Source organism: Polyodon spathula, chromosome 25 (assembly GCF_017654505.1).
Source record: "Polyodon spathula isolate WHYD16114869_AA chromosome 25, ASM1765450v1, whole genome shotgun sequence".
Classification (NCBI taxonomy): domain Eukaryota; kingdom Metazoa; phylum Chordata; class Actinopteri; order Acipenseriformes; family Polyodontidae; genus Polyodon; species Polyodon spathula.
The window spans coordinates 9,731,825-9,755,765 of record NC_054558.1 but is presented as its reverse complement, the minus strand read 5'-3'; the positions used below and the strand labels follow the sequence as shown (position 1 = coordinate 9,755,765).

The window sequence follows — 23,941 nt, the reverse complement described above, 5'->3', positions numbered from 1 at the left end:
TGATGAGATTTTGGGATCAATAAGCTACTAACAACCAAACGAGCAAGATGGGCCGAATTGCCTCCGCTCGTTTGTAAACTTTTTTATGTTCTTATGTTCTTATTTAAAAGTACACATCTCAAGAATGAAGACCCAAGAATACCTTCAATGTTGTTGTTTTTTCAGCGGTTTCCTTACCCTTCACTACCAATGTTCGCTCCCTCCTCCTCCCATATTTGTTTTCCTGCCCTCTAAAGCACTGAACCTTAGTAAGACTTTTCTTCTTTTTTAAAAAAAAAGTCTTTACGCTCTTTCTTTGGGTCTTTGATGATAGGGTGGGGAATTGATGATTAAATATGAACAAATTAATGTTTTTACAGTCCCAGTTACAGTGAGTACTACACAGGTCTGCATTGCATTTATTGGAGAGCTAGGAGTGTTCCAGAGAAGGAAACAGCAAACCTTTCCAAATCTTACTGTCAGTGATATATCTGCCTTTCAATGGCAGGGCCAGCATGGGCCACTAGTAGACTGGTACCACAGTGAGAGCCCTTCTCATACCTGACACACCCAAGTTACAAAGCAATGCGCACTGGTGATTCTCATTGCAGTCCCATGATGGTGCAGTGTTACCCCTACCTCGTGTGCTGCTGCACCAGGAGCGCCTATATGAACGAACTGTTGTTCTCCCATTGCTGAAAATGCTGTTGTCAGCTAATGCTTCTGCTAGTTTTCAGGGAATACACCAATTTATTTTCTTTAGAGGATGGAGGTTCTGTTAGTGTTTGCACTGGGGTAGCGTTGAATGTAAGGGATAATCCACTCGTCCAACCCTAAGGCTCTAGACTTTGTAGATTATCTCCATAGAGAAACAGATATAAGGGTGACAGAGATGCACTTTCTCCTACACTGTGTGAAATACTCCCAAACAAGAGACAAATTCCTTAAAAATTATTTCCAGAAAAACTGTCCGTCCTACTGGGAGAGGGACACACAGCCCCACTGGCTGCCCAGTGTGTAGCAGCATGCCACAACCTGAGGGGCAAACAGTGAGCACTCTGCAAGGGGGTATTGCTTTTCTATCACTACTGTGCATTGCATTCTATATACTAGTGGTCATTATTATTATTATTATTATTATTATTATTATTATTATTGTAAATATATTGTTCATGATATGTAATTTAATTGCTTTGGCAACACTGCTGATGTCTGTCAGAGAGAGAGAGATATCATCACAACCCTGTACAGAGCCTGGTCTGTGCACAAAGCATTGCATGCATGGCTCACTGTCCAGGCCAAGTGCCTTCGCAGTTTTTAAACCAGCCTCGTAGCACTTGCATTGGGGTCGAAGTCTGAGCCTGTCAGGGTTTATTTATTCATTTATTTATTTATATAGCACCTTCTGTCACATGGACCCCAAGGCATTTACACAAAGTAAAAAATCAATCCGCTGTAAGGCAGTTAAGTACAAAATTTGGTAAGAGAAAGAAAACCAGTTCATATAAAATGAACAAAAACAACAGCGTAGGAACATGAATACAGTTTGAAATGACAGAAGGACAACAAAAAGCAGTTATATTGTACAATGAAAAACTATGATAAGTTTTGAGTCTTCATTTACAGGCAGTAAGAGTCCTAGCTTCTCTGACAGAATGAGGCAGAGTTCCCTAGTGCTGGAGCCTTCCTCCCGTACCATTTTCATTCACCCTGGAATAACTAGCAGCCCGCATCCCGGGACCTAAGAGTGCGACTAGGAGTGCACTGGGTCAACAGCTCCTGGAAATAACTGGGTGCTAATCCACTGAGGGCTTTATACATTAAAAACAAAGTCTTAATGTGTTCTAAACTGCACAGGGAGCCAATGCAAAGAGGCCAAGATAGGGGTGATATGTTCACTTTTTCTGGTTTTAGTTAGTATTCTTGGAGTGGCATTTGATGATACCAAACATTTTGGAATCCCAGAGAAAAGTGCATTACAAGAGTCAATTGTTGATGAAACAAAGGCATGCATTAGCATCTTGGCGCCAGGTACAGTAATAATAGGTGTAAGTTTATCTATATTTCTCAAATGATAACATTATACTTTAATCATTTTCCTAACATGGTTCTCAGATGATACATTAGGACAAAAAATGACCCCCAAGTTTCTCATTTCCAGTTTTAGTTCCGATTAGAGACTGCTAAGATCTAGCTTACGTAAACTGATATTCTTTAGTTGGTGCTGTGAGCCCACACAGCCTCTGTTTTATCAGAATTCAACATTAAGAAGCTCTGTGACAGCCAACACAATGTCAGCAAGGCGAGCAGCTGATAGCACCCCAGTAGAAGGATTGCCTGGAACCAGAGACAAGTACAGCTGAGGAGTGTCACCTGCACAGCAATGGAAGTTCACGCCACGCCTGCGGATAATGTCACATAATGGTAGCATATATAATGAAAACAACAAAGGACCCAAGATAGAGCCCTGCAGAACATCTGACAAATCAGACTTCATCTCCCCAATAGACAAACTGAAACCTACCAGAAATATAAGGACTAAACCAAGATAGGACACCTCCTGACAAACTCTCAAATATGGTATTACATGCTAGAAATTTGTGTAATTGGTTGGCAACAACTCTCTCTGGAACCTTTGCCAAAAAGGGCAGATTGGAGATTGGCCTATAGTTAAAGGCTTTAGGGTCCAGGTTGTTTTTTTTTGAGCATGGTCTTTACCACCACAACCTTAAACGCTGAGGGGACTACACCACAGGAAAGCAATTCATTTAGAATTGTTAAAATGGGTGCATTAATAACACAGAATACATCTTTTAATAATTTGGTCAGGATAGGATCAAGGGAACAAGCAGGTTTCACATGCGGAACTAACACTGTCTGGTCTTTTAAGGTAATCAAGGAAAAAGCCTCCAGCGTCGCTCTATCAGGTCTAGTTGGTTCAGGTAAGTAAGAATGGTCCATAATAGATGGAGTCTGTAAAATCTGATCTCTAATGTCCAGTATTTTATTTTGGAAATACTTTAAGAAGTCATTGCAATCAATGGTGGGGGTAGACATATTAGAAGGTGGATTTACTAATTTATCTATGGAATTAAAAAGAAACCTAGGATTATTTGTATTTGTTGCAATAGTATGAAGATCTAGCGTGGGACAGAGTCTTCCTATCTTTAGCTTGATGGCTTTTCCATGCAGTAATGAACACGCAGATTCATACCCTTCCATCTGTGTTCTAAAATGTTAGTCATGGCGGTGCTGGAGATGTTAACCAACTCATCTACTGATACTAATAGTACCTGGCAATACATTTAATACTTCACAGAACTTCACAGCAGTTGTTATTATTAATTTGGTTAAAGCTACTATCAAGAAACTGCTCGGTTTTGTATATGCTTCTAAGAATTTCTATTTGTTTCTGAAGCTCGGCAATCTCTTGCCTTAGAGTCATGTTAGAGAACATCTGTGGCAGATAAAACCTTCATTAAATGAGTATAAAAAGTTATAATGATCCTGGTTCACACAATTGCTATAGGCTGGTGGTGGTCGTGGGCCATACCCTCTGGTGTGGTAATGAAGTGGAAGACTGCGGTGTTCTTGCACAGACCTGGCAGGGAATTATGCTGTGTGCTTGACAAAATATGGTATGGGTCAATTGTGGCCAAAATAAATAACCTGAAAAAGCTTTACAAAGCACAGAAATACATCACAATACGAAGAAAAGGAGAGGGGATCCCTTTTATTGGACTAAATCACAAGCGTTGAAGACCTCAAAGGTCTCTTCTTTTCTGCTTTCACCTGAAGAAGAGGCTTGTCCAATAAATGTATCACCTCTCCTCTCTGTCGGATCGTCTCTGGGCTGATACGACTACCATTTCACCTATCCATCCCTAATACAAAAAGCTATATTATGCATTATTTAAATATGTGTTGCAGAGAGGATGACAAGGTGGACACATATTAAAACCCCTTATTGCTGAATATTTCACATCCACGATGGCAGAGAGCAGCCCAGGAGACGTCGAGCATGTGCAACGGAAGGACAGGTATCGGATCCTTTTCCAGCTGTAGGGGACGTTTTAAGATTTGGCCAAAACTTTCCAAGAGCTGGAGGATAAAGGCTAAAACTGCATTTATCAAGTAAACCTAAATATATTCCTTGCAAGGATAGTTCAGCAACAAGAGCAGAAGTTTAAAGAAATGTTTTTTGGTTTTGCAGTAGACTGTAGTTTTGGTCCCGAAATTGTATTTATCGAGTTAGATCACAGTAATGATCACTCAAGAATAAACCAAAATGTGCCATTTCAAACTCTGCCTTGGAAGCAACACTGTGTCAGCTGCACTGGAATTTTCACTCTTAAGATGACACATTGCATTTAGTGTTGCAGCAGGTGTACTGTCTCTCCCAAAGTGGAAATTCTAAGTGAAATGAAGTCATTTGACGTTCCTCACGGACTGGCTCTGGGTCAGTCGCAGATTTCTGTGGTTGTTTGTTTTTCTGGGTTTAGTTACTCGGTGGTGCAGATATTCAGCAATGTTGGAGCCAGGTCGTTCCTCTCGCGGTCCGAGTCACGTCAGCACCAAAGTGTTCCTCCGCTTGGACTCCCTGCGTGGGAACTGGATGAAGCTCGTCACCTCATGGAAGCAGAGCCCTAAAGAGGAGGGAGGGAGGCAGAGAGAGAGAGAGAGAGAGAGAGAAACCTCATTAGCAAGCAGGCCAAGTTTGAGTAACTTGACACAGGTATGAAACACTAAAGTGATCTTAACTATTGGATTCTTGTTGGATTCACTTTGTGTATCATTTCCATCCACACATTCTTCACATACTGCACATCTACGCCAAGCTGAACTTGAGACATTGGAGGCTTTTTTTTTTTTAAATTAGCCAGTGCTATGAGACTGGTCAGATTAATTCTCCCCCTTCCTATTTACTGAAACTTCATTTCCCACTGCAATTTCACTGTCATCCACCAGGGGGTGATGTTTTAAGTGTCCTTTTTTGTAACAAAATGAGAAGGTAGAGAGGCTCAGCAGAGCTAGCATCGTGTTGCCATTTCAGAGGCACTAGACTAGGGATGGAAATAAGGCTCGCATTGCATAGCTATCTGATCCATTCCTGGTTTTAGTATGAGTTTTATAAGACACATCTGAGCTTGTTATCTGTACACTGTGGCTAATCATGTGGGTGAAACTACAATGCAATAGGAGTATTTTTTCCATCCCTGTATGATATTCAGAAGCCAGTGGTGAGTACAGACTTTGTTAAGGGAAGTCTGGGCTGTCCCATGTCCTCTCTCTGTGTGTCTGGGCTGTCCCACATCCTCTCCCTGTGTGTCTGGGCTGTCCCATGTCCTCTCCTTGTGTGTCTGGGCTGTCTCACGTCATCTTCCTGTCTCTGAGCTGTCTCACGTCATCTTCCTGTATCTCTGGGCTGTCTCACGTCATCTCCCTGTCTCTGAGCTGTCTCACGTCATCTTCCTGTATCTCTGGGCTGTCTCACGTCATCTCCCTGTGTCTCTGGGCTGTCTCACATCCTCCCCCTGGGTCTGGGCTATCCCACATCCTCTCCCTGGGTCTCTGGGCTGTCCATCATTGTCCCTGTGTCTCTAGGAAGTCCCACGTCCTCTCTCTACGTCTGGCGCGTTGGTCGCTATGCTGGTCCCTTACTCTTCCACTCGGTGACAGTCAGCTTTGCTTTCTCATGCGTGTCGTCGTATGGTGCAGTCTCCGTCTCCTCCTCTGGGTCACGGTACTGCTCGAAGTACGGGTGAGCCAGCCCCTCTGCGGCCGTCATGCGCTGCTCTGCATCCAAGACCAGCATCCTCTCCAGCAGGTTCACCGCTGAGGTGGGTACAAACACATCAATTTGTCAGTTTTTGGTCAGGTATATGGAAAACTACAATGCGGTATGTAATTCAGTGTTAATGTATCATTATTCAGACAGTTTCACTCAACTTTATGAAGCAAAATGAGTTAATTTTTGGCCATAGCTGTAGAGGTAACAAGCTCAGGTGTATCTTGTTAAACTCATAGCAAAACCAAGAATTGATCAAACTGCTATGCAATGGGTCTTATTCCCATCTCTGGGCTGGGTGTGCTACTGCAAACTGATCTCCCCAATCAAACACCAGCCGCTCATACTGAAAAAGACATAATACAGTACAGTGCAATAAAGATCTGTCAACAACTCCACAGAAACCCTTCCACTGTCTATGGGGGTTTGAGACAAACCCTTTCACATGGGCTTCAGAATCCCCTCCAATAAACAGCTCTATGCATACCTCGCACATTTCCTTTCCTGATGAACTGTAATGCACACAATGCAGTAAATAATGCAGCTCTCCTCCCCTCCCCTCCCCTGAATTGTTCCATTTAAACCCCTTGTGCTGTTGAGAAGCTCTCCACAGTATATAATGCACATCCCCTCCCCTCCCCCCTGAACTGTTCCACTTCACAATGAAACACGACTGCTCTTCTGGAGGTTACCCTCCCGTGCATTCGACTTCACAGCCAGATCTGGTGGATATTCCACTTGGTTTATGTTCTCTGAAGGACTCACCAGAGGGGCTGGCTCTAGGGAAGAGTAGGGAGAAGTCTTTTCTTGGGAAATGCGGCAGAGATCTGATGTAACTCTTTGCCTGTTAGTCATAAACAAAAAGAAAGCTGTTCAAATAAAGCATGCAGTTCAGCTTAGAGGAGAGGCACGAAGACCTATTCACACCACAGGTCAGAATCCACTAACACTTTACAAGGAGTCTCTGTGGATTTGCATAGTAGTTGCTTAGCAAATGTAATTAATGTGAAAATTGTACATTGTAACTATGCATAATAACATTGTAATTATGTGTAAGTTCACGTGTATTTACTAACTATTGTGTAAACACACAGTAATTAGAGACTTAATAAACCTAGAATCCAACCCAATCCACAGAGACACTAAATGCGGCATTTAGAATTGTCTAGTGATGAACACCAGCATATTGCAGTTAAACTACTAAATGCAGTGTGTTCCGACATCTTCAGAGCTGTTAATCACATTGCTGAGCCAAATGTGAAATGAAGTTCACTGTGTCTCACCGTCAGTGTGTCAGCCTGAGGACTTGACTAAGTATGAAGCTGAGACACTGTATGAAAGAGTACCTGGAGTCTGTGGGACTGCTGTCGGAGGGCAAGGCTTGAGATCCTGGAATGGTGCCACACAACAGCAGATTACAGCTACTGCTCTGAGAAGCGGTCACAAGCACTGCCCTCTAACGAGAGCGAGAGTACTGCAGCAGATCTGATTCTCATTTGTTAGCACAGTGGTGCTTTTCTCTGTCTACATCATTGAATTTGAATTACATTTTTTATTTAATTTATTTCGCTTCAATCTTTTTTTTCTATTTAAAATGTGTACTTACTGCGTGACAGGAGGAAGTTTTAATAACAACATGTGCAACATGGGTTGATTTTGCAAGCATAATGGTTTACCTCGACGCTCTCCAGCTTTTGAATAAATTCCGGTCCTGGGACCCCCGTTACCTTCACGATCTCAGTAAGCTGATCCATGTCTGGTCATCGTAGGTCAAGGACAACTCTGTGACCTGAGGTGGAGCTTCAATAACATTGAGCCTCTCAGTTCACCCCTTGACCTCACCCACATCTGTCACTCACAGAAACCCCAGTGCAGCACCATGAACATCACTGATTACACACACAGAGGTCTAGGAGAGCTGTCTCTCACAGAAACCCCAGTGCAGGGCAGTGAACATCACTGATTACACACACAGAGGTCTAGGAGAGCTGTCTCTCACAGAAACCCCAGTGCAGGGCAGTGAACATCACTGATTACACACACAGAGGTCTAGAAGAGCTGTCTCTCACAGAAACCCCAGTGCAGGGCAGTGAACATCACTGATTACACACACAGAGGTCTAGGAGAGCTGTCTCTCACAGAAACCCCAGTGCAGGGCAGTGAACATCACTGATTACACACACAGAGGTCTAGAAGAGCTGTCTTTCACAGAAACCCCAGTGCAGGGCAGTGAACATCACTGATTACACACACAGAGGTCTAGAAGAGCTGTCTCTCACAGAAACCCCAGTGCAGGGCAGTGAACATCACTGATTACACACACAGAGGTCTAGAAGAGCTGTCTCTCACAGAAACCCCAGTGCAGGGCAGTGAACATCACTGATTACACACACAGAGGTCTAGAAGAGCTGTCTCTCACAGAAACCCCAGTGCAGGGCAGTGAACATCACTGATTACACACACAGAGGTCTAGGAGAGCTGTCTCTCACAGAAACCCCAGTGCAGGGCAGTGAACATCACTGATTACACACACAGAGGTCTAGAAGAGCTGTCTTTCACAGAAACCCCAGTGCAGGGCAGTGAACATCACTGATTACACACACAGAGGTCTAGAAGAGCTGTCTCTCACAGAAACCCCAGTGCAGGGCAGTGAACATCACTGATTACACACACAGAGGTCTAGAAGAGCTGTCTCTCACAGAAACCCCAGTGCAGGGCAGTGAACATCACTGATTACACACACAGAGGTCTAGAAGAGCTGTCTCTCACAGAAACCCCAGTGCAGGGCAGTGAACATCACTGATTACACACACAGAGGTCTAGAATAGCTGTCTCTGACAGAAACCCCAGTGCAGGGCCGTGAACATCACTGATTACACACACAGAGGTTTAGGAGAGCTGTCTCTCACAGAAACCCCAGTGCAGGGCAGTGAACATCACTGATTACACACACAGAGGTCTAGAAGAGCTGTCTCTGACAGAAACCCCAGTGCAGGGCCGTGAACATCACTGATTACACACACAGAGGTTTAGGAGAGCTGTCTCTCAGGTTCACAGAAACCCATCGATCAGATGCTGATCTTGGAACATATCAAATGAATATCCCTCCCCCTCCCCATGAACAGAAAGGAAGCACCCCTCTCTACATGCACTTCAGCTGTGCACTTCAACCTGAAACACTCAGGAAACAAACAATACAGTCCTTTCCTTTCAAGCTGAAACACTGAGGAAACAAAGGATACAGTCCTTTCCTTTGAAGAGGGTGCAGCCAATTAACATTTCAGCCATTATACAGCCGACAGACCAAATATCCACTGTGTAGGAAAGAAAGGTAGGTGGGTTAGTACAGGAACATGTGATGTAATACCATTGCATTTCTACTTGTGATTTCTAGGCTATGCGGTCCAGTGGTTAGAGAAACAGGTTTGTAACCAGCAGGTCCCTGGCTCATTGTGTGACCCTGAGCAAGTCACTGAACCTCCTTGTGCTCCGTCTTTCGGGCGAGACGTTGTTGTAAGTGACTCTGCAGCTGATGTGTAGTTCACACACCCTAGTCTTTGTAAGTTGCCTTGGAAAAAGGCGTCTGCTAAATAACAAATAATAATAATTTAGCAAAAGATTAAAAAAAAACAACACCAGTTTCCAGAATTCAAACAGTATCCAAAGTTAGTATTTCAAATTCCAGAATATAGTGCTCGATAATAACACACGGACATCACTGTTCAGGGAGATGTTCTTCCACACTCCCTCCCCAGTGCTCCTTACAAAGACAACGATCCAGCCCTGCATTACAGAACCCTGGCTGTAACACAGGGCTGTTACTGTCTGCAATGCATTTATTATATTGATATATAAAAGTGTCATGCTGTCCTTGGATGCAGTTTGTATCACTTGTTTATAAGCCTCGTGGCTTTTCCGGTCATAAACAGAGACAGTGCCAGCTAAGACTGCCTGCCAAGCTCACAGAGAAGATGGGTGACTCCAGCCCTGAGGGGCAAAACCACTCCAGGTTTAATATCGTCTGTAGAATGAGTTGGTTCATTTAAACAACTACAAGTATTGCAAAGAAAGAAAGACAAGATAGCGACTTGCCAGTCTGGGTGTAGTGCATCCAGTTGAGAATGACCTCTGGAGCTCGGTACCAACGTGTCACCACATAGCCGGTCATTTCAGGGTCTGCATGTCTTGCCAGACCGAAATCCAGGATCTAGGAGGGGCAGGGGGATAGAATCCAGCAGCGTTTATCGTGTGTGGAGGGGGGGGGTTTGACTATTTCATATGTATATTTGGAATGACAAATGATTTTCACAGTTTCACAAGGGCAGCGGGAGAGAGCTTGCAGAAATCTCACTCGTGGCTGGAACTGTCTGTTGTGACATGAGACTCTGATGCCTGCTGTATGCACTGGGGCTTGAAAAAGTGAGATTGGAACACTGAAATCAAATCGTCCAGGCGAAACATTAAAACACAAATAGCAGTAGTGGAAGCAAAACATGAAAGGAATGAACAATTCACAACACTCTTATTGGCATCCTCATAATTAAGTTTTACTGCAATGCACCATGTAAAAACAAGTAAAGTTTGACACATGTGCATCCTGTCACATGTGTGTGGAATGTTTTCAGATGTTGCCCACATGAAAAGCAAGAAACAAAATCTGCCTGGGCAATAAAAAGCAAAAGAAAGAAACTAACTAACTAACTAACTATAGATATCTATCTTTAAAAGTCACACTTAGTAATTCATTCTTGTCAATGGAGTGCTGTTTAAATGTGTACAGAGCAGCACAGCGCTCTCCCACACCAGGGTATTATTTAGGATGCATGTAGCAGAATTACCTTTAGTTCACAGTCTTCGTTAATGGCCAGGTTTCCTGGCTTCAGATCCTGCAGGTTATAAAAGAGGTGTCAGGTGTGATGGTTGTGAAACGGGGCCTGAATAAGGTACACCGAATGCTGAATAGAAAAACCATGAATAGCAAGGAGGCAAACAGTGAGCATCTCATGGATTGTTATTGCATGGTGATCGTGGCATATGGTTTGATAACACTTTAGGTTTAAGGATCTGTACTAAACAAGGAATAATTCAGAGGTAAATAAAGCATGTTATAAACAATACAGTTTAGTTTAATGATACAGCATTGTAAGAATATGTAACTAAGGCATTCAAAACCTCAGAATTCCTTTCTAGCACAGCATGAAGCGTTACAGAAGCAATGTGGCATTAACATGTTATTGTACTCAACTGGTTTTGCTTGGTAATAATGGTTAACACATTTACCTAGGATTTATAAACAGATTCTAAAACAAAATGCTCCATTTAACAGGGTCTGTGTGCATGTGTATTAGGTTCTTGCAGCTGGTGTGAATTAAAGCTTCTTTGCCACTGGCTTTTTGAACAGGATGTGTAGAGGAGACAGCAAACAGCAACTAGCAAGGCTGAGACGTTTCCAGAATAGTAAGGTCCCTGCTTCACTGAGTACACATGTGCTGATAAGGAGCTGCCAGCCACTAGCAGCCAACAATCCTGAGGAGGGTTTTCATTTCACACTGCAGATTGCTAAAGTGTATTTAGAGGTGCTGAGAGGACTCTTGAACTCTTGATTCAAAACAGGGGTTGTAGTCCACTGCTTTCTCAGTGTTTGGCAGTAACCGAGCCCTAACATTCTAGCCATGTGTTTCCTCAAGCTAGTTTGGTTTTCAGAAGCAGCTGTGCCAGTGATTTTATAATCCATGTGGATCCCCACGCTGCCTCTTCCCTCATATCTCATGAACATAATTCTGCAATAGCGCACGCTGCAGCGCACAATTGTGGGTTTGATTTTGATTCCGGAAGTTCAAACAATCACTGTGCAGACAAGCCTGCAAGACTGCAATTTCAGGATCTTGCAACTTAAGCAATTACTTCCCAATTAAATTGTCAAAATCATGGGTAACAGGATTTTCAACAAACCGTCCTTCAATTAAAACTACCACTGTCTCTCTGTCTGCACCAGCCCACAGATACGCTGTCTCTCTGTCTGTACCAGCCCACAGATACACTGTCTCTCTGTCTGTACCAGTCCACAGATACGCTGTCTCTCTCTCTGTACCAGTCCACAGATATGCTGTCTCTCTCTCTGTACCAGTCCACAGATACACTGTCTCTCTATCTCTGTACCAGTCCACAGATAAGCTGTCTCTCTCTTTCTCTCTCTGTACTAGTCCACAGATACGCTCTCTGTCTGCACCAGACCACAGATACCGTCTCTCTGTCTGCACCAGTTCACAGATACTCTGTCTCTCTGTCTGCACCAGTCCACATATACTCTGTCTCTCTGTCTGCACCAGTCCACATATACTCTGTCTCCCTGTACCAGTCCACAGATACAGCCTCAAGACATTCATAGCTTTCATTCAAATACAAACTGCTGCTGCTAGTTCAAATCAGAACACCCATTACACACTGCGAGTAGCAATTCTAGTCAGAACTCTTCCTGCAATCAGTTTGAGACTGGTCAAGACTGCAATAATATTACGACAAAGAATGCACACAAATTTATAAAGATTTTCAGCCTTTCATGTGTAATTCATTGCTTCTGCACCAACTGGGAGGAAAAATGTGAATTCCATTTGAGAGTTGTTACTGTAGAAGTCGGTTTGTTTCCCTCTTGCTTCAGAAGACGTAATGTGGAGTAATTATGCCTGTAGATGTAGCAGGCAGCCAGACAGGCCTGAGTGCACAATGTACCCGGTCTTGAACAAGGTGTTCTGATGATGTGACAGTAACCAGCAGCAGCAGACTCTGGGCAGATCGGAGCGGGTCAGAGCAGGCTGTGGGCAGCGGATCTGATTCCTAGCAGCCCCTCAGCTCCAGCCCTGTCTTGTGTTCACCTTCATAAAGGCTTCCAAACAAACCAAATATTTTTGAAGTGATGCCAAAACGTTCTGACCCGTCCCGCTCACACACAGACACACTGAAACCAAAGACTTCCATTAGCAGAGTCAGAACTGGAATCCTTTCAAATGTATCAATTAACCTAGACAAGGCAGAGGAGCAGACAGGCTTTTAAAATGCGAGCTACTGAGCTACTAGCAAAATGAGTTACTCTCAGAACTTTGCTTCACTGATAAAAGTGGGTGAGTCGCCCATCACTCCCAGGACTCAAAGGAACAGGCAGTGAATGTACGAGGGCTGGAGGCGAGCATGTCTGTGCTGGAATTGTAGTTTCACTAGAAGCACGTCACACAGAGCAACGTGGAGCCTGCAGGGAAGAGGCTTTGCTGCTGCTGTAAGCTTGCTTCAGGAAGGGTGGAAGCAGAACCCAAGACCTCAGAGCAGTGTGAAAGTGAACCTGTAAGGGAGAGAGATAGAGGGAGGACAGCCACTGCTTACAGAGCGACAACCACAACACAGGTTGATATCAGACCTGCAGAATGACTGAAGCACAGAGAGAGAGAGAGAGAGAGAGAGAGAGAGAGAGAGAGAGAGAGAGAGTGAGGGGGGCAGCCATTGCTTACAGAGCAGACAACCATAACACAGGCTGATATCAGACCTGCAGAAAGACTGAAGCACAGATACAGAAAATCAAAGAGCAGACTAACCTCAGATTAATGAAAATCTGACACTCCCGTGAATGAAATACATCAAAGTAAATTATTTTGAAATACCTGATAAACCTTATTGGCTGTGGGACAGCAGGGAAAGGGCTGCAATCAATTCCTCTCATTTCTCCTTCCTTGGAAAATGAGATTTCTTGCTTAGCACACAGTGCAACCTAGTGGTTGTATGTTGTAAGCACAGCAGGATGTCAATGGAAAAGCTCTGTTCACCCCTAGTATACATACTGTATAAGCCAGTGAAGTTGAACTTACCCGGTGAATAATTCCTGCCGAATGAATATACTGCAAGAGAAAGAGGAAAGCAATGAGATGCACAGACAATCACACAATTCAAAACGGACACAATGAGCACAACACACTCCTGGTGTCAAAACTATGAAAGCAGGGTTACAATGACCTGCCCCACGGGACAGCGAAATAAATAAGCAGTTCTCAATCTATAGCCCTCACTACTCCTAACCAATTGGAAGCCAGAACTCTTGCATAAGTAGATCACCGTGACCCGAATTCAGATCCCCTCAAGAATGTGTGCCAATCTAAATCTATACTAAAGTGTATCACACTTGAAGCAGCAGTTCTGAAGATATAACTAAACAGGTAAGCGTCCTTCAGATAGGCATCTCCTGGGGTGGGATAATAAAGACTATCCAAGCTGGGATTGCATCTGCTAGGACTGGAATACTGAAACTGAAATTCCAACTTTACATCAAGCATTTTTAGAGCGGCTACCCAAGCCAGAATATAAATATTCCTGTCAGGTGTAAACGAGTGGACAGTAGCCAAATAGACACTCGATGTGTTATTCCTTCATAACAGATGAGTAAATACCAATGAAACATTTCTTCACAGTCCAGTGCAGCTTGTATCTCATGCAGCTCCATTTTAAAACTGCTTTCAGTGGCTGTCAGTGTTTTTTAGTTCTCACTTCGGCTTTGCAAAACCTACTCAGTTCAAACTCGCCATCGAAGGCAGAACCAAAACAAACAGGACTGGCCTCCAGATTTCATTTAAGAGCAGACAAGGGTTAAAGAATATCACCACTCAACAAGCAAGCACAAACACAGACAAGAGTTAAAGAATATCACCACTCAACAAGCAAGCACAAACACAGACAAGAGTTAAAGAATATCACCACTCAACAAGCAAGCACAAACACAGACAAGAGTACAGAGTTCTATCAGGGCACTGACAGAACTGGAATTCAAGAGCTCCCCCTTTATAAAAGCATGCCACTGTATTATTGCTGTGCTTTTCCCATGGTTACACTATACATTTACCACTACTTTTATAAGGGCTACATGCATTTATGTTGTACATTACAACAACGTTCCTAGTTAACTTTTTTTTAACATGGTTAAAAAAAATAGCAAAGTAACTTTGTGCTGCAGCAAAATTTTAAACAACAATAAAAGTAAATCCATCCGTCCTTACAAGTCTCCAACCCAACCCACCTTGAGTCCCTTCAGAATCTGATAAACCAGGAACTGGATCTTGTCCTCAGAGAGCACGCCCTTGACCTTCGACAGGTCCATGTCCATGTAAGGCATGACCAGGTAGCTGGGGGAGAAGAGCAGGGATGAGCTGGGAAACAGAAGGCACGCCTGTCCACGGTACTCATTACAGGCAATGGAACAAGCAGGATCAGCTTTAAACAAATGAAAGGGAAGAGACTCACAAGTCCTGGAAGTCCTCTAGAGTGGCAGCAGGAGTGAAGGCGTCCAGGAGCCCGATTACCTGATGCACGGAGTGAGACGCATTAACACTTTCCACACCGCAGGGTTACAATAGCGCTATACTCCACACTCACTATTACTGCTCTTGCAGCTGCTTTTTAGATTCAATATTGATGGAGAGCAGTTCAGGGTTCTGGGGTGGATATCATGCATGTTTATCAATGCTTCTCATGAACTCATGACATTAACCCTTTCCGGTTCAATGTCAGACCCTGTCCGACATCATCAAAAAGATGGCAAGCACAGGTACCTAGTCGTTTTTTTCTCTGGAAAAAGATGATAAAACCTTTCAATGCCCAAGTGAGACTGATAGGAGCCAAAAAAAAAAAAAAAAAAAAAAGGCGGATCTGAGCAATACGCATAGTCCCTTCACCACAGACATAAACAAACAAGACAGCTGCTTCCGCATCCAGCACTCAAAGAATATCACAGACATTTGCCAAGCTTTTTGAGATGTTATAGTAATAAAATCATGACTTGGATCGCATTATTGAGGAGTTTGGTGATAAAACAAATGATCATGAGATGATTTATCAGTAGGCACGACTATGAAGAGGTATGTAATAAATACAGTGAACACGGGGTGGCGCTTGGCTGGAGTATTGAGTGTCCTGTTGATATGCAGGGCCTTTTAAACGTGTTTTACTGTGAATAAAACAACAAACATAGAGTGTGTAAAATAAACAGCAAGAGTGAAAATAAATTGGACCTGACGCGCCTGACAGGCGCTGAAGAAATGGACCACGTGATAATGTACTGTGACAAAAGCATACAAGTGTAGTAGAACAAAGCACAGCTAAATCAGACATGCCTGGTGAAGCATTGCTAAAAAACATTTGCTAAGTGCATGGTTCAAGCATGTGGAAAGCATGGTGTTAGCATGGAAAAGCAGACTAAACTTCAAATTTACAGCAAGAAAGGGCAACGATGGTCTTGTTGGCTGAACAGCAGAGTGTTCAATCACCCGCCCCCACATTCTAGAACAGCACTCCAATGCAAGATGGAACAGGTCAGTGTGTCTGAACACTGTGTATTCTAATTGCTCCCTGGCTGCTCGACTGAAGGCAGAGAGCCTGCCTGTTTCCCAGCTCTGAGCCAACTCCCATGGAAACCTCACTCACATTCTCGTGCTTCATGTGCTTCAGCAGCCTGAGCTCCCGATAAGCTCTCTTGGAGAAGATCTCTGACTGGAACGGCCGATGCAGCTTCTTGATGGCCACTTTTTCTCCCGTTTTGAGATCGATGGCTGAACTGGGAGAAAGCAATAGGCAAACAACACCATGCTTAATCCACCCGGCACAAGTACAAGTGCCCTCTGAACCCAAGGAGGCGCCTTAGAAGAGGGAAGGCTTCCTCAAAATGTCAGATAGATAGACAGATAGATAGATAGATAGATAGATAGATAGATAGATAGATAGATAGATAGATAGATAGATAGATAGTATTATATAATAATGATCAATAAAACAAAAATATTGTCTAAAATGAAAAAAAAATAAAAAAATTAACCTAAACCCTAATTCAACATTCCTACAGTAACAGCAGTTCAGCGCCTTAGAGGAGGCAAGCTTCTGTTACAAACTCCGATCTGCAATAATCACACAAAGTACAGTGCTATCAACGGCAGATGACGTAATCTGATCCCTGGTTTTAATTGGAGGAGCAACTCAAACCCTCCCGCCCCCTGCTGAAGCACTGCTTTAATGAGCATGTGTGATTATGAGTGAAGTGGAAGGCGATTTTGACCAGAAAAAAAGAAATCCAAACAAAAAGCTAAATGCGATGCCGGCGTTGTTCCCACGCGTGGATGACTGGAGTTGTAGTTTTCCTCTGCATTTCTGCTGATTGGAAACACCTTTCGGCATGTACCAGATAAACTACTACTCCCAGAAGACACTGCGCGCCCGTGTGCTCGTTGCATTGTGACACCGGTAGCGTCAGTAAAGTGAGATATATTTTCAAGGTTTCATATTATGATACCACTTCCTTTCTCTGGGAACAAATCTAGTTGTTGGCTTTGTTTTTTTTCCCTCAGTTAGTGTTTGTGGGAAGTCGTATTTATTATTTTATCCCTGCCCAGCAGTACTTTTATAAAACAGCTTTAAACTTACCAAGCACATTCTTGTGCTTGTAACAATGAAACACCTCTTTACAATGTAACTTAACTAACATTACATAAGCTAATGAAATAATCTGAACACTGCGCTAAATGCACCAAGCACAATGAAACCACTATGAACATATATAAATAAGCATATGAATATCTGAATACTATATATAAATATACCAAGCACAATGAAACCACTCTGAACACTGTGCTAAATGCACCAAGCACAATGAAACCACTCTGAACACTGTGCTAAATGCACCAAGCACAATGAAACCACTCTGAACACTGTGCTAAATGCACCAAGCACAATGAAACCACTCTGAACACTGTGCTAAATGCACCAAGCACAATGAAACCACTCTGAACACTGTGCTAAATGCACCAAGCACAATGAAACCACTCTGAACACTGTGCTAAATGCACCAAGCACAATGAAACCACTCTGAACACTGTGCTAAATGCACCAAGCACAATGAAACCACTCTGAACACTGTGCTAAATGCACCAAGCACAATGAAACCACTCTGAACACTGCGCTAAATGCACCAAGCACAATGAAACCACTCTGAACACTGTGCTAAATGCACCAAGCACAATGAAACCACTCTGAACACTGCGCTAAATGCACCAAGCACAATGAAACCACTCTGAACACTGTGCTAAATGCACCAAGCACAATGAAACCACTCTGAACACTGTGCTAAATGCACCAAGCACAATGAAACCACTCTGAACACTGTGCTAAATGCACCAAGCACAATGAAACCACTCTGAACACTGTGCTAAATGCACCAAGCACAATGAAACCACTCTGAACACTGCGCTAAATGCACCAAGCACAATGAAACCACTCTGAACACTGTGCTAAATGCACCAAGCACAATGAAACCACTCTGAACACTGTGCTAAATGCACCAAGCACAATGAAACCACTCTGAACACTGTGCTAAATGCACCAAGCACAATGAAACCACTCTGAACACTGTGCTAAATGCACCAAGCACAATGAAACCACTCTGAACACTGTGCTAAATGCACCAAGCACAATGAAACCACTCTGAACACTGTGCTAAATGCACCAAGCACAATGAAACCACTCTGAACACTGTGCTAAATGCACCAAGCACAATGAAACCACTCTGAACACTGTGCTAAATGCACCAAGCACAATGAAACCACTCTGAACACTGTGCTAAATGCACCAAGCACAATGAAACCACTCTGAACACTGTGCTAAATGCACCAAGCACAATGAAACCACTCTGAACACTGCGCTAAATGCACCAAGCACAATGAAACCACTCTGAACACTGTGCTAAATGCACCAAGCACAATGAAACCACTCTGAACACTGTGCTAAATGCACCAAGCACAATGAAACCACTCTGAACACTGTGCTAAATGCACCAAGCACAATGAAACCACTCTGAACACTGTGCTAAATGCACCAAGCACAATGAAACCACTCTGAACACTGTGCTAAATGCACCAAGCACAATGAAACCACTCTGAACACTGTGCTAAATGCACCAAGCACAATGAAACCACTCTGAACACTGTGCTAAATGCACCAAGCACAATGAAACCACTCTGAACACTGTGCTAAATGCACCAAGCACAATGAAACCACTCTGAACACTGTGCTAAATGCACCAAGCACAATGAAACCACTCTGAACACTGTGCTAAATGCACCAAGCACAATGAAACCACTCTGAACACTGTGCTAAATGCACCAAGCACAATGAAACCACTCTGAACACTGTGCTAAATGCACCAAGCACAATGAAACCACTCTGAACACTGTGCTAAATGCACCAAGCACAATGAAACCACTCTGAACACTGTGCTAAATGCACCAAGCACAATGAAACCACTCTGAACACTGTGCTAAATGCACCAAGCACAATGAAACCACTCTGAACACTGTGCTAAATGCACCAAGCACAATGAAACCACTCTGAACACTGTGCTAAATGCACCAAGCACAATGAAACCACTCTGAACACTGTGCTAAATGCACCAAGCACAATGAAACCACTCTGAACACTGTGCTAAATGCACCAAGCACAATGAAACCACTCTGAACACTGTGCTAAATGCACCAAGCACAATGAAACCACTCTGAACACTGTGCTAAATGCACCAAGCACAATGAAACCACTCTGAACACTGTGCTAAATGCACCAAGCACAATGAAACCACTCTGAACACTGTGCTAAATGCACCAAGCACAATGAAACCACTCTGAACACTGTGCTGCACCAAGCACAATGAAACCACTCTGAACACAAGAAACCACTCTGAACATGCTAAATGCACCAAGCACAATGAAACCACTCTGAACACTGTGCTAAATGCACCAAGCACAATGAAACCACTCTGAACACTGTGCTAAATGCACCAAGCACAATGAAACCACTCTGAACACTGCGCTAAATGCACCAAGCACAATGAAACCACTCTGAACACTGCGCTAAATGCACCAAGCACAATGAAACCACTCTGAACACTGTGCTAAATGCACCAAGCACAATGAAACCACTCTGAACACTGTGCTAAATGCACCAAGCACAATGAAACCACTCTGAACACTGTGCTAAATGCACCAAGCACAATGAAACCACTCTGAACACTGTGCTAAATGCACCAAGCACAATGAAACCACTCTGAACACTGTGCTAAATGCACCAAGCACAATGAAACCACTCTGAACACTGTGCTAAATGCACCAAGCACAATGAAACCACTCTGAACACTGTGCTAAATGCACCAAGCACAATGAAACCACTCTGAACACTGTGCTAAATGCACCAAGCACAATGAAACCACTCTGAACACTGTGCTAAATGCACCAAGCACAATGAAACCACTCTGAACACTGTGCTAAATGCACCAAGCACAATGAAACCACTCTGAACACTGTGCTAAATGCACCAAGCACAATGAAACCACTCTGAACACTGTGCTAAATGCACCAAGCACAATGAAACCACTCTGAACACTGTGCTAAATGCACCAAGCACAATGAAACCACTCTGAACACTGTGCTAAATGCACCAAGCACAATGAAACCACTCTGAACACTGTGCTAAATGCACCAAGCACAATGAAACCACTCTGAACACTGTGCTAAATGCACCAAGCACAATGAAACCACTCTGAACACTGTGCTAAATGCACCAAGCACAATGAAACCACTCTGAACACTGTGCTAAATGCACCAAGCACAATGAAACCACTCTGAACACTGTGCTAAATGCACCAAGCACAATGAAACCACTCTGAACACTGTGCTAAATGCACCAAGCACAATGAAACCACTCTGAACACTGTGCTAAATGCACCAAGCACAATGAAACCACTCTGAACACTGTGCTAAATGCACCAAGCACAATGAAACCACTCTGAACACTGTGCTAAATGCACCAAGCACAATGAAACCACTCTGAACACTGTGCTAAATGCACCAAGCACAATGAAACCACTCTGAACACTGTGCTAAATGCACCAAGCACAATGAAACCACTCTGAACACTGTGCTAAATGCACCAAGCACAATGAAACCACTCTGAACACTGTGCTAAATGCACCAAGCACAATGAAACCACTCTGAACACTGTGCTAAATGCACCAAGCACAATGAAACCACTCTGAACACTGTGCTAAATGCACCAAGCACAATGAAACCACTCTGAACACTGTGCTAAATGCACCAAGCACAATGAAACCACTCTGAACACTGTGCTAAATGCACCAAGCACAATGAAACCACTCTGAACACTGTGCTAAATGCACCAAGCACAATGAAACCACTCTGAACACTGTGCTAAATGCACCAAGCACAATGAAGCACAATGAAACCACTCTGAACACTGTGCTAAATGCACCAAGCACAATGAAACCACTCTGAACACTGTGCTAAATGCACCAAGCACAATGAAACCACTCTGAACACTGTGCTAAATGCACCAAGCACAATGAAACCACTCTGAACACTGTGCTAAATGCACCAAGCACAATGAAACCACTCTGAACACTGTGCTAAATGCACCAAGCACAATGAAACCACTCTGAACACTGTGCTAAATGCACCAAGCACAATGAAACCACTCTGAACACTGTGCTAAATGCACCAAGCACAATGAAACCACTCTGAACACTGTGCTAAATGCACCAAGCACAATGAAACCACTCTGAACACTGTGCTAAATGCACCAAGCACAATGAAACCACTCTGAACACTGTGCTAAATGCACCAAGCACAATGAAACCACTCTGAACACTGTGAGCACAATGAAACCACTCTGAACACTGTGCTAAATGCACCAAGCACAATGAAACCACTCTGAACACTGTGCTAAATGCACCAAGCACAATGAAACCACTCTGAACACTGTGCTAAATGCACCAAGCACAATGAAACCACTCTGAACACTGTGCTAAATGCACCAAGCACAATGAAACCACTCTGAACACTGTGCTAAATGCACCAAGCACAATGAAACCACTCTGAACACTGTGCTAAATGCACCTAGCACAATGAAACCACTCTGAACACTGCGCTAAATGCACCAAGCACAATGAAACCACTCTGAACACTGTGCTAAATGCACCAAGCACAATGAAACCACTCTGAACACTGTGCTAAATGCACCAAGCACAATGAAACCACTCTGAACACTGTGCTAAATGCACCAAGCACAATGAAACCACTCTGAACACTGTGCTAAATGCACCTAGCACAATGAAACCACTCTGAACACTGTGCTAAATGCACCAAGCACAATGAAACCACTCTGAACACTGTGCTAAATGCACCTAGCACAATGAAACCACTCTGAACACTGTGCTAAATGCACCTAGCACAATGAAACCACTCTGAACACTGTGCTAAATGCACCTAGCACAATGAAACCACTACACGCTAAATGCACCAAGCAGTTCTATTACGATCCAGCATAGTTCGGATCTTTAGAATCTGTCTCATGTGTCATTAACCGGTGCAGTGTCCAAAAATGGTGGAGACAGATGGCAGGGCTCTGTGCTCATACTCTGGGGGTAGTACTAGCAGAACTTGGAAGATAGACTATTTGCTTTAATGTGTTTGGATTACTTCGCATAAACAGAGCTGGAATTCCAACAAGTTTCCATTGCCTGGTAATGCCTAAGCTCCCCTCTCATCTGGAAGTCATTGTTCTGTAAAAAATTAAAAAGTCCTGCCAGGTGTTTTTACAACTCTGTTTGTCTTGTTACAAGAACGCCATTGCTGTCAATAGAGGAAGTTACATTCCAATAGGACTGATAGCTGTAATGTAATTATGTACTTATATATTGAACGAAATTGGATCTATGTGAAACCCTTGCATGCTCGTAAATGCTTCACATACAACTACAATTGTCACTTTTGATAACAGCCTAATATTAGTCTTCCAGATCTCAGCTGTACTTAACCTTAATGTAAATCTCATGTTCTTACCCGCTGGCTTGGAGCTCACTCAGTTACTCATACTACTGCACTTGAAACTGCATGGACAGGATGCAATAAACTGCGCAAACGTGGAGAAGGATTTGTGTTTCGGAACTGGCATCTGTTGAAAGCGGGCATGTCTCGGGTACAGCAATGTAATTTGGGATGACCAGGATATTGTATTCTAGTGTGTATAGTATTCTACATTGTTAAATAAAGCAACCCTCGATACTGCGCAACAAGACATGCCATCATCAAGAACCGTGCTTTCAAATCGGCACAAAGCTGCTTGCGCAAGCAGCAGGGTGTGTGGGCTGATATTTATTTATCTATCTGAATTATTCCTGCAGCCTTACAGAAGAAAACACACAGATGTGTCTGTGCTGCGTGGGTGTGCCCTGAGGTAGAAATCATGCAAACCAATAAAGCTGTTCAAATAAAGTTAAGTACTGTGGCAAGTGCCGTACCCACAACGAAGTATACAAACTTTAAATGATCTCCAACACTGCAACATCAATGTACAGTGCCGTTTAATTAAGCGCATGTAAAAGCGATGTTGTTGTGAACTCGAAACAAATATACAAAAAACAACAAAAAAACAAAAAAACATAGGATATGCAATACAGTACCTCCAAAGTAAAAAGGACCCATGCAAATCAGCTTCGTCTTAAAATACAAATCCAAACAGCAGCAGACTGCAGTGAAACTTACCAAACAGAGCCGTAAGCTCCGCTTCCAATTGGCTTCAAGTTCACGTATTTCTCGGGGACTTGCCAAACTGTTTTATTGATCTCCTCTCTGTAAAACAGCCTCTTGGGGTTCATTATGCTATCTTGTAATGCAGATCAATAACAATACATGCTTCTGTGTGCAGAGCTCAGATAAACAAACACAGGAAGAAAAGATCCCCACACTACGAACTCCTGCAGCTGCCTGCGCTGTGCTGAAGTTACTGCAAATGACGTCAGCTCCCACCCACTTCCGACAGACTTCACCTGAACAACACTGATACTGGTACAGAACACGTTTTCCCAGTTGTCGCTTGTTGGTGTGTCGGTGTGTTTCATTCTGCGCTGTCTGCAGTGGGAGGTGTTGAACTCACAGAGGACATGTTCATGAAAGAACATGTTTTAAAAAGCATGATACCAGTATGTATACTACTAGCACATGTATAATGTGCAGCTTTGGACACGGTATACACATATAATGCAGCGTCGATAAATCAGTTCGTTAACGATGCTGAAGTTGGCTTGTTATTCGG

General features: G+C 43.3%; 1 protein-coding gene across 2 annotated transcripts; it reads right to left on the bottom strand.

Moving 5' to 3' along the window:
* Window positions 1-1,813: 1,813 nt before the first annotated feature.
* mapk13 (mitogen-activated protein kinase 13) lies at window positions 1,814-23,644 on the bottom strand. Of its 2 annotated transcripts, XM_041228074.1 has the most exons (12): window positions 23,392-23,644; window positions 16,223-16,352; window positions 15,044-15,102; window positions 14,820-14,925; window positions 13,621-13,650; window positions 10,606-10,653; window positions 9,860-9,974; window positions 9,010-9,081; window positions 7,444-7,523; window positions 6,533-6,611; window positions 5,641-5,814; window positions 1,814-4,625 (listed from the first exon to the last, which is right to left on the bottom strand). In XM_041228074.1, exons 1-12 carry the CDS (start codon window positions 23,502-23,504, stop codon window positions 4,543-4,545), a joined length of 1,089 nt encoding a protein of 362 aa, XP_041084008.1. In that variant the 5' UTR covers window positions 23,505-23,644; the 3' UTR covers window positions 1,814-4,542. The 2 variants fall into 2 exon arrangements, with proteins under 2 accessions (XP_041084008.1, XP_041084009.1); XM_041228075.1 differs by lacking the exon at window positions 5,641-5,814.
* Window positions 23,645-23,941: the final 297 nt, after the last annotated feature.

Excerpts from the sequence above, each read along its gene's own strand:
- mapk13 (XM_041228074.1), bottom strand. The coding sequence starts at position 23,504 with ATGAACCCCAAGAGGCTGTTTTACAGAGAGGAGATCAATAAAACAGTT. Across the intron at positions 9,975-10,605 it reads ACGAAGACTGTGAACTAAAG|ATCCTGGATTTCGGTCTGGC; the intron begins GTAATTCTGCTA and ends TGCCCCTCCTAG. Across the intron at positions 5,815-6,532 it reads CCCTAGAGCCAGCCCCTCTG|CGGTGAACCTGCTGGAGAGG; the intron begins GTGAGTCCTTCA and ends TACCCACCTCAG.